At 40.3% G+C, this 10983-nt stretch overlaps 1 protein-coding gene across 1 annotated transcript in view; it reads left to right on the top strand.

Annotated features, from left to right (window-relative positions):
* Nucleotides 1–10983, top strand: part of POT1 (protection of telomeres 1) — a 277216-nt gene that overhangs the window by 78974 nt on the left and 187259 nt on the right. Inside the window, exons 5-6 of the mRNA XM_019509285.1 lie at nt 4528–4638; nt 7652–7699. Of these exons, the coding sequence (XP_019364830.1) occupies nt 4528–4638; nt 7652–7699 (159 nt within the window). The remainder of the gene's footprint in view (nt 1–4527; nt 4639–7651; nt 7700–10983) is intronic.

The raw sequence follows: 10983 nt of genomic DNA, 5'->3' as shown, positions 1-10983 counted from the left end.
TCTTCCCCCCTCCCCCCCTGGTGATTCATGATGGGCAATTTGCTAGTATAAGCTATAATTGTTAAATTCTGCTTGTTGCTGAATTTTGTCTTTTTCCCAAATCTTTTGTTTTACAAACATTAAATGGGTTATGGAAGCTTACAAAAGTATGGTTTGTAAAGAAAAACAAGTCATTTAGGTTTTTGTTTTGGAGATGCATGTTTAATAGCCACCAAGAAGACTGAGGTCTTACATTACACACTTGATCCAGCAAAGTACTTAAGCACATTTGACTTTACTTCTCTGAGCAGTCTAATTTCATTCAAGGGTACTACTCACCTGCCTGATGTAGCTCTTACTTTTTGCTGGATCAGGGCCAAAGTGCTCAATGTCTTGCTGGATCAAGAGCTTGGTTCAGCTCTTTCTAAACTAAATGGTTATGATCCTGATTTAGGGTCACAAGCTTCTGTGGAAATCCAGTTGTAAAAGTTGGGCTTGTGCCACGGGTAGCTTCCTGAGCTCAGAAAAATAGGGAGCCCCTGCCTTAGTTTGATTTTGGAAATCCCTAATTCATCACAGGTTCAATTGAGCTGTCAATCTTGGCTCTTCTTGCACCTATTCTAGGCCTTCCTGTATTAGGATTCCTAAATCTGTATTAGGAGTGAGCAAACAGGCAGTGAAGCAATGCTTTACTGGGCGGAGTGAGATGGACCAGATGCATTCATGTGAAATGCATAGAGTCGTATGAACCATCCATCCACCATCCTTCCTATAAGGGTAGATGCTCAGGTTAGTAGTGTCTGAAGGAAGCACATGTTTGGTAACCGTAACCTTAAGTAAACTGTAAGTTTTTGGAATGCCCAATAGGAAAATTAGTTTTAGTTGAATGACCTTGTGAGTCTCTCAAAAGAATTGCAGACCACTTAATATTTTCAGTTCAGATATAGGCTTTTCATTCTACGAATCTGAGGAGCCTGAAGTCGAGTCAGCAATATATTTAAGTGTATGTCTGAGATCATTACTTATCCCACTATTCATTAACCAAGATCAAAGTTTTTCAATACAGTAGGAAAAATAAATACATACAGAAGTTATGGGAAGGTACAAGAGACAAATTTATCCTCTGTCTGTTTAATTAATCTGTATTTTTATATAGTTTCATAGTTTCTAGAACTATATAGTTTCAACTTTTATATACTTGATTATCCATTGTAGTGGACTTTGATCTTAATTTACCAAACTGTTTTGCATCTATTTTTTTTCCTAAATGTTTTCAAAATTTTAATTCTTCACCAAAGATCATTGATATTTAAATGCATATGAAATTATTTTTAGACCAATTAAGCATTGTCTCAAGCATTCTGCTTACAAAGAAAATTTTTTAGATATTACAACTTCAATGTCATTCATTTCACATACTGTAAAGGTAATTCAGCTGTGACCTCTTTATGCAGGAGTGTTGGTTTCTTTTATAGTTTCGCTCAATGTTAATATCAGTATGGATACAACAAACTGATAGTTGCTACTATCAGTTATACACTATATTTTTTTTTTCTTTTTGAATAAAGTCTGCATGGAAATTCTTCTGCACGAGGCATAATGAATATTTAAAGACTGTGGATTCTACTGTGTTTGCTTTAAGTCTAGCTTCAACTTCTGATGGTACCTAGAGTTTATCTCATTTTATATGAACTATTGGTAGTTCATATAAAACATTATTTTTTCTTCAAGGTATCTGTCAGTTTCTTAAAATCTGAGCTGCATCTCAAAAGGGTGGTGAGATATCAATTGGGTTATCCTTACTTCACAGATCGATGGTCATACATTAAAATGAAAAAGTTCTGGTATTATTTATTCTTATTTTAGGACTTGGAGCAGCTAAATATAAGGGACCTTACTTTTTATTCAGTGCAAAAAATATAAAACCTTACTGGCTAGAGAGAGAGAGAGAGAATGGAAATCTATGTGACTGTCCCTGATTTGCTGTGCCCAAGAGCAAGTCTCCATTTCTCTTTGCTTTAGATACCCTATTTCTACAACTTCCTTTTGAAGTGTTTTAGTCTTGGCTATTAGTCTGGATTGCATTGTGGTCACTGCTATGACTTTAGTATGTACAAACCCTACTTAGCATAGTGAAGTGCTTTCTTTTTTTATTGTAGTTATTAGATACCACTGCAACACAAATTATAAATTACAGTGAGGAGTTCTATTGAAGCATTATCATGATGTAGTGAATCTTTATGACAACTTTTACTTTGTGTCTTCAGCTGCTATAGTTAACTTCATGACCTCAAATTTGTCTAAATCTCATCATTGTATATTCTGTAGGGCTGTGTGAAGCTTCGGTCCCTGATTCGATTTGGCAGAGATTCAGTCCAATTCAGTGGCTGAATCTCCAAATCCGAATTGAATCGGAGAACCTTGAATCTCTCTGAATCGAATCGGAACTTTCCAAATTGATACAGAAAGATTTGGAGATTCAGGCATAGACACAGCTTTTAAATGTTTTTTCTACATACCTCTAGGTAGCAGGGGTTCACGAGTGTTGTGATGCTGGGGCGCATGGAGTGTCCCACAGGAGCACGGGGGGCTCCCCAGCGCACTCGACAGCAGACCCAGAAGTGGACCAGAAGCACTTACAGCCCACTTCAAGGGTCCGCTGGGGAGTGCGTTGGGCCCCGCCCTCTGCTCTCCTGGCTTGGTGACTGGTGCCTCCTGGGTCTGGGGGAGGGCACCCGGGGTCCTCCTGCAGCCGATAGCCAAGCTGGGGAGGCGCGGGGGAGGGGGGGCCAGTGCTATTGCTGGCAGACCTGGAAGTGGACTGGAAGTACTTCTAGTCTACTTCTGGGTTCATTGCCGAGCACAAGGAAAGCCCCCCACATTCCTGTGGGACGCTCCATGTGTCCCAGCATGGCAAAGATCATGAGCCGCATCTGGTACCTGAAGGTATGTAGAAAAAACTTTTAAAGTTGTGTCTATGTCCGAATCACTGATTTGATCATTGAATCGAATCACTGTCCCTGATTGGGCTGAAACCTAATTGAATAGGTCACACTTCTCACACTCCTAATATTCTGCTATTACTGAAAGTATAAACTAAGTAAAACCATTGATTCTATTGTTTGTTGTTTGTACTTGAATGTCCTAACTTCTGAGGCTTGCCTGAAATTTGTATGCATGCAAAATATACTGTAACATACATTTTGACTTGCCACTTCTATTAAGGTCATTGTTGGGTATCCCTTAAATTTATGTCAGTAAATGTACTGTAGAGGTGCAAAATGGCTAAAGCATGCAGATGAAGGAAGTTCCTTAGTTTTCACCATTTTCCTTATTTAAAAAAGGAAAGGTACTAATCTTTTCTTTCTCCTTGTGACATAGCTTTCCCTGCTCTGTTTCTGACAAACCAGTGGTATAGCATTCTCCCTCAAGTAGAACCTTTTCATGTCAGTGTGTTCCATTGTGACTTTTAATATATCTTTTAAATCGCTGACATTTAAAAACTATTAAAAATAAAACAAAACCCCCTCAAACCTATAACATAGGGAGTACCTTTGCGAAAGGTAGTCTTCATAAAATAACTTTCTTTGGGCTCTAAGCCAGATGAGCTGTTGTGCCAGCAGCCTTTTTAAGAAGGAATAGAAAGAGACTGAAGCATATTTTTCCTTATTAAAACCTTACATTGAAAGAATGGCCTTTAAACATATTCATACATACACATAAGATTTTATTTATAAAATATACTAATAGCAAGTTGCTCATGTTGCTAAAGGACTTATAACAATGTGAATTATGTGTTTCAAGGACAAAATTTTTGTGCCTTTTTAGTGCTGCTCTTCTGCTTAATCTTTAGAATGCTTTAGAACTCATTTTGCTCACTCCATTAGTTAGAAATTTCTTTGGAAATAAGTGCTTCTTGCATCCTCTTTGTTGAAGTGCACGCATATGTGCATGCACGGTGCTCCCTGTGACATTTCTGATTTTCCTTCTGGTTGAAGAGGTACCCATCTTCCCCCAATAACAGCACTATGTTCTGTTATGAATGCACTTATTTAAAAAAAAAAAACCAAAAACCCTCTAAAAGTGATCAGATTTGGGATTACAAATAATGTGTGAAATAAAGAAAGGGTGTATTTTCCATGTGTCCTTGTAGATATTTAAGGCCTGAAGAGGAAATATTCTGATCAGCTTGACTGAATTGTAGTGCAGACATAGAATTCCATTAGTCGAGACCGTGATGAGATGTGCCAGGGTTTTGAATTTGGGGAATATTTGGAATGAGGGCTTAGTTGAAGCTGTAGTCTAGTTTTCAGCAAAAGAATAATTTAATATATATTTCCCACTGCAGAAATTGCATGCTGATTTTACATGTATTGGAGCTACTAGCAGATACAAATCTTGTTTTTTGTTTTGGTGATCACTTTAACACAATGTAATATTGGGCTGATACTTTACAAGGCTGTTGACATTCATAGGAAGTTGGTATGGGTATACAGTGTTTCTGAGAGAGAGTGTCAGTTATTGGTTTAATTTTATATTTTTTAATAGGACACTGTGTTAATAGCTGGATTTAATTTGGCAACATCACCTTCTGCAAGTGAAGATGGCAGACATTGCTGTCACTTGGAAGTGTCAGAAGAAGCTGGATCAACCATTTATGTATGTGGCTAAGTATGTTTGCTACTTTAAGTACCCAGATCGGCATTGATTTGTTATTTATCTGAAGTGAAACAATGAGAGAGAGAAAAAGTTAATCACTATAGGTTTTGCAGATTCCTTGTCAAGAAATAGCCAATTTTAGTGCAAAACCTTGAACATTTTCAAATGCAAGAGAAATCTTACGGTACATTAAAAAGTAAATACATCAACATTCCTTACTGTATATTTATGTAGGCAACATTTAAAAAAATGGATCTAATCATTAAAGACTTTACAGTAATGTTCACTCGGGCAAGCTGCAATTTTTTTCTAAGTCCATTTTTTCCAGCTGGTGTAACATGTTGCAAAATTTACGGAGTAAATTACAATATGCTTAGTGGCCTTGGTTATTACTGCTGTTTGTAATATGGGGCAGGGAAATTCTCCCATCAGTGGAACAGAGTGATAGGGCTTTTAGAGTCCTGAACCCAAATGGCAAATCTCCACCCCGCCCCCTTCCTGGTTTTATTTGTTGCCTAAAGACCACTATAAGCTCCTATCTCCTCCAGCTGCAAGTTTTGTGCTGTTTCCTAGAGGCACACAATAAAATTAAACCTTAACTATAATTTTCAAACCCTTTCTTTTTATCTGTGCAGCACTAAAAGTTATGTTAATCTAGTGTTATAAATCTTACTTTTCTGGAAAAAAATGTGTTTAAATATCATTAGCATATATATAAATGTTGTTGACTGGATGCTTGCTTTTGAGATGTGGAAGTAATGATTACCTTCTTTTGCTTCTGGCTGGCTGGAATAATACGTCAGCAGAACATCTGTTTACGTAGGAATGTCTTTATCTACAGTAGAAAAGATAGAAATATTTCTTAAATTAAACTTCAAAATTTGAGTACTACAGAGAGCAGTGAAAATTATGAAGAGACCCAGATACTCTGTGTGTGTATGGTTTTATTTCCATTTCAGTCTTGTAACTTTCTCTTGTTTTTCATAAGCCAGTCTTTAATAATCTTTGCTGTATATTTCAGTGAGATATGTCCAGTATTACTCATGTAAATTATTCAGGCAGCAGTTTCAGGTATTGCCATGCTAAACAGGGAGCCTTACGATTTTTTTTCCCCTACAAGTACCTAATATCAAAGAAGGTAGACTGCCTTTTGGTGTGTTGATAACTATTCTGAGCATACTCTGACTTTTTGACTACTACCAACTTGCATTTTAAATTTTCCCCTTACTTATAGTTAGGGGTATAAGTTGTAGCTGTGCTGGTCTAAGGACTTAAAAGATATCAGATTTACACAAAGAATGTTGTCTGCCCTTACCTGTAGAACACCCTAATATACGGGCAGTTATGGGCTAAGTGTCAAACTTCAAACTTTTATCTGAATAAAAGTTTTTAATTGATTTTTTTTTTTTTTTTTTTTTAAATGAGAAGAAATTTTTAAAATTTTTAAAATCAAAATTGTTGAATGAAATTTCCTCAAATGAACCTCTGTGGAAAATTGTATAAAGTCATAATACAATTGTGAACAATTACAAATGTGTTATAATGCAACCTGTTATTGTTCACAGTTGATGAAAATCACAGCGAATAGAAAGCATAAATACTATAAAAATTAACATACATGAATAGTGGCTGGGGAAAGTCTTAGTGACTTTGGGAAAGAGCCACGAAGGGGCTCAGGCATGACAATGTGAGCTTTCCCACACTGCTTTCAGGCACCTGGCTCTGCAAATACAGGACACAAACCCTAGTTAAGCCCTATATTTTAAACCGGGTAGAGGTAGAAGAAAAATGCCTATGAAGGAGATTCACTGGTGAGTAAGGGAACAGGCAAGTCATCCAACAGGATATGCTGAAAAGAAGGGTGAGAAATCCTGTTTTCCCTATCTTAGGTACCTACATGGAGCCTGAGTTAAGCATGTGCATAGGATTCACAGCCTAAAACTCCCTGCCTAGACTTTGGTACTCTGTGTACTGATGTCTGGTTTGTATTTTTTTTTTCTTCTGAAGTGGAAACATGACTTTGTAGCACAGTGATGGTGGTGCATCCATGAAAAGGGGAAGGCCCCGAGATCTTTGAATTGTTGTCCTGCACTTGTATGGGGTTTACGTGCTCAAATTCCTTTGTGAATCTTGTGCTTTTATACTAGTTTCTTGATCACAACAAACCACAAGCCAATTTTAAAACAACTTTCTGTAATTATTTTAAAATAAAATAATACTTTGTGCAGTCAAAGTAGTTGATGATCACAGCACATCTTCATCATTGAGGCATCAAGTGGCTATAATATGGGTAAAAATATTCAGGGAAGATTCACTTGCCATGGGAAAACTATCATACCTGCCTGGCAGCCATGACTTCTAGCTTCTGCTTCCCAATTTAGGGGATTTGTCTGAGTATGGTTCAGAGCTGTATTCCACTATAGTGATCCTCTGCTGACAGGAAGAGTCTAGCATAGGATCCTTTAATGTCTTGTGTTTTTTTAGTGTCCTGCCTTCTGCTTTGAGTATTGTTAGCACCATTAGCAAACTCAGAATATGGCTTAGAAGAACATCTAGCTCTGTTTAGTATACTGTGAGCATTTTTTAAAGAAAAATCTTACGAATCACTAAAAATGGAAGTTAATTTATCCCTTGAAGAAGCTGTAGAACTCGCACAAACCAAATGTACCATGTTTATAAAACCTCACCAAATCTTTTTGATCTTTTAATAGATTTAATATATCTTTTTATAGATTGTTTATTTTTATAATATTCCAGTATAGTTGGAAATAAATATGCCTTTCTATTTCTCTGTATAGTTTTACTCTGGGTGGTTTCATAGATTATGCACAAAGGAAGAGGAAAAACATTTTGTTGACTTATTTTGTAGAACCTGAAGTTGGACTTGTCCTTTTGTTTGAGAATAAAGATTTTTTTTAAAATGTCAAGCAGTTTCAATTTTTATTTGTTATACTATTGTATTGTGTTTTCAAATTTGTAATCTGTGAATCTGCTGACCATTTCTTTTGCTCAGATTTATACAAAGTCGAGCCCAGTCACTGCTTCCGAAATTGCATCCACGGTAAGTTTACATTTTTGTCATTTTAAAATTCAATAGAACATTAAAAAGATTCACTCTGAGTTGAAATGAATGTGTGGAAAACTTCTGTCTCCTTTTCTAGTAGCTACTTTTTCAACAGCCATTTCTTTGGTTCTGCATTTTGAATGCATGGAAAATACACTAAACCAGTGGTTCTCAAACTTTTTTTTTCACAGACCACTTGAAAATTGCTGAGGGTCTTGGCAGACCACTTAACAAACTTGTTTTTGTTCTACAAATCAAAGCACACAACTCCCGTTTTATTGTCAGTAGTCTTACCTCTCTAATGCAGCGGATGTGCCTGTTTTTTTGGGCAAAGTTCTGGGAAGTTGGGTGTAATGTTTATCAGCCTTTGCCTTGGGTCACTTTTCTGCAGACCACCTGAATGGAGCTCGTGGACCAGTGGTGGTCTGCAGACCACAGTTTGAGAACCTCTGCACTAAACAATTTGCAAATAATATTTTATACCTTTGTAATATATTTCCTGCCAAGATCTCAAAATTTCAGTCAGGCATGTTCAAGGGGTATGCATCCAGCTGGGCTATGCATGTGTCCTTTGAACATGATAGCATGTGGGGGAGCCTGAAAGTGGAGAGCCACATCCCTGACCTCAGACTGTGCACCCCAGGACATACAAAGCTGTGCAGCGCATTGAAGTTGTGTGGCTTTAAATGTCCAGGTGTGTGGGCTGCACTATGCGTTTTCAAGAGACAAGGGGACTTGTGTCCTGGACTGAGGAGCTGTTTCCTCTACTCATTTCCTACCAATGAGCTCATTCTGTCAATTAGCTGCATGTCTTTTAAAAAATGTCAGTTGGAAGGTGGGTGGGGTTTGAAATTGGGCATGTTAAAAGGGTATGCATGCAGTTGGACTACATATATGCCGAAGGATCCTTGGACTACATATATGCCGAAGGATCCAACATGCCAATAGGTGGGAAGCCTAAGATTAGGGAGCTGCGCCCTGGGACATTTAAAACCACACAGTGTACTTCAAACCTAGGCGGCTGTGGCATTGATTCCTACACAGTCAGATGGATAGCAAATCGGCTGAGGGGTCGTACTCAGAGAGTGGTGGTGGACAGGTCATATTCGACCTGGAGGGAAGTGGGCAGTGGAGTCCCCCAGGGCTCGGTCCTTGGGCCCGCACTGCTCAATTTCTTTATTAGCGACTTGGATGACTGGGTGAAAAGCACCCTGTTTAAATTCACAGATGACGCTAAGATTTAGGGTGAGGTGGGCATGCTAGAAGGGAAGGACAGATTACAGCAGGACCTGGACAGGTTACAGGGGTAGGCAAATGAAAATAAGATGGGATTCAATACTGAAAAGTGCAGGGTACTGCACTTAGGCAGTAGGAACCAGCAGCATACCTACAGGCTGGGGAACTCTCTTCTCAAAAGCACGGTGGCAGAAAGAGTTCTTGGAGTCATTATTGACTCCAAGATGAACATGGGCCTACAATGCGAGGACACATTCAGTAGGGCTAACTGTACCTTGTCGTGCATCCACAGATGCATCACAAGCAGGGCCAAGGAGGTGATCCTTCCCCTGTATGTGACACTGGTTAGGCCGCAGCTGGAGTACTGCGTCCAGTTCTGGGCGCTGTACTTCAGGAGGGATGTGGACAGGATTGAGAGGGTCTAAAGGAGGGCCACTTGTATGATCCGGCGACAGCAGGGCAGACCCTACGAGGAGAGGCTACGGGACCTTAACCTGTTCAGCAAGAGAAGGTTGAGGGGGGCTTGGTGGCTGTCTATAAACCTACTGGGGGGACCAGCAGGGATTGGGAGAGACCTTGTTCCCCCGAGTGCCTCCTGGAGTAACAAGGAATAATGGCCATAAGTTGTTAGAGAGTAGGTTTAAACTAGACATTAGAAGGCACAGTCAGGGCGGCTAGGATCTAGAACCAACTTCCAAGTGAAGTGGTGCTGGCTCCTACCTTGGGGGTTTTTAAGAGGAGGCTTGATGTTTACCTAGCTGGGGTCATTTGAGCCCAGTTTTCTCTCCTGCCCCGGGCAGGGGGTTGGATTAGAAGATCTACAAGGTCCCTTCTGACCCTACATCTATGAATCTATGAAAAATTGTTTGGTTTTAAAAGTCTCAGCATGCAGGCTGCATTATGCACTTTTTCAAGGGACAGTATGTGGTGGTGTCCCAAACCTGGGCCTTCCCCCGACCTGATCCCACTGATTAGCGGTATTAAGGAAGGACAGCCTTCAGGTTTGGGACATAGCCACACTCTCTCTGCCCCTTGAAAAATGCATTGTGCAGCCTGCCATTGGGGAACTGGCTCCTTGATGCCAAGCTGCACCAGTGCATGGGGTGCCTGGAATTGCAGCTCCAGCCTCCCCACAGCAGCATATTGAAAGATGCTCTCTGCAGCCTGGCATTCAGGAACCAGTGCTGAGCTACCCAGCAAGTCTTTACAGGTACATCCACACATGCAAGCATGTGCACTTGCAGCAGCTCAAATAGAAGCAGTGCAAATTTGAGCCGGGGCTTTTTGCCTCAGCTCACATTCTCAGACATGCACTTTGGTGTGAAGCAAATTGTGCCACTTGGGGCAAAATAACCTGCCTGGATCCTCCCAGAGCTGCAGCCAGGGGGAGCTAGAGCCTGGGGCCAGCACCTGTGCTGTCGCTAGCAGTATAAAAAGCTGCCTTGTCCTGGCCCTATCCATACGAAAAGCTGCCCTGGCAAGCAGCTTGGGGCTACTCACTCTCCAGAGCTTCTGGGGCCCACCCAGTTGATACCTGGGGACACTACCCCTTGTGCCAGCTGGACTGCTGTAGCAGCATCCCAAATCCATTTTTAAAAATACCCCAAAATCTATGTTCTTCCACATTTAAAACAAAAAACTGCATGCACACGCGCGTGCACACATGCACACCCCTAGAGAGAGACAGTGATAAGTTGGGTAATGCTTTATTGGTATATTTACAATGTTAAAGCAATTTGGAAGCCTACCAGTGTCTCTATCATGAAAAAATAAATTCTAAATACCTATATGTGTTGATGTGTGCTTTTGGTTTTCTTCATACATGATGGGTATGTGATGGGGGTGTGTGGTGTTTGTAGAAAGGGGGTGAGAAGGGTTGTGGGGGAAGGTGGGTTGGTGTATGTGGCGGGATGTGGTTTGGTCTGTGGGTAGGAGTGGGGCAATTGCTGGGGACACTGTGGGTGTGGGGGACCTTGTGTGGGGGCTGCTCAAGAGGGATGGGTCCCTGGCCCCCATGGGATGCAGGCCCCCCCCCCCCCCCCCCC

This window comes from Gavialis gangeticus, unplaced genomic scaffold (genome assembly GCF_001723915.1).
Source record: "Gavialis gangeticus isolate Ggan-Ray unplaced genomic scaffold, GavGan_comp1, whole genome shotgun sequence".
NCBI lineage: Eukaryota > Metazoa > Chordata > Crocodylia > Gavialidae > Gavialis > Gavialis gangeticus.
This window is presented reverse-complemented; position numbering and strand designations above follow the sequence as displayed.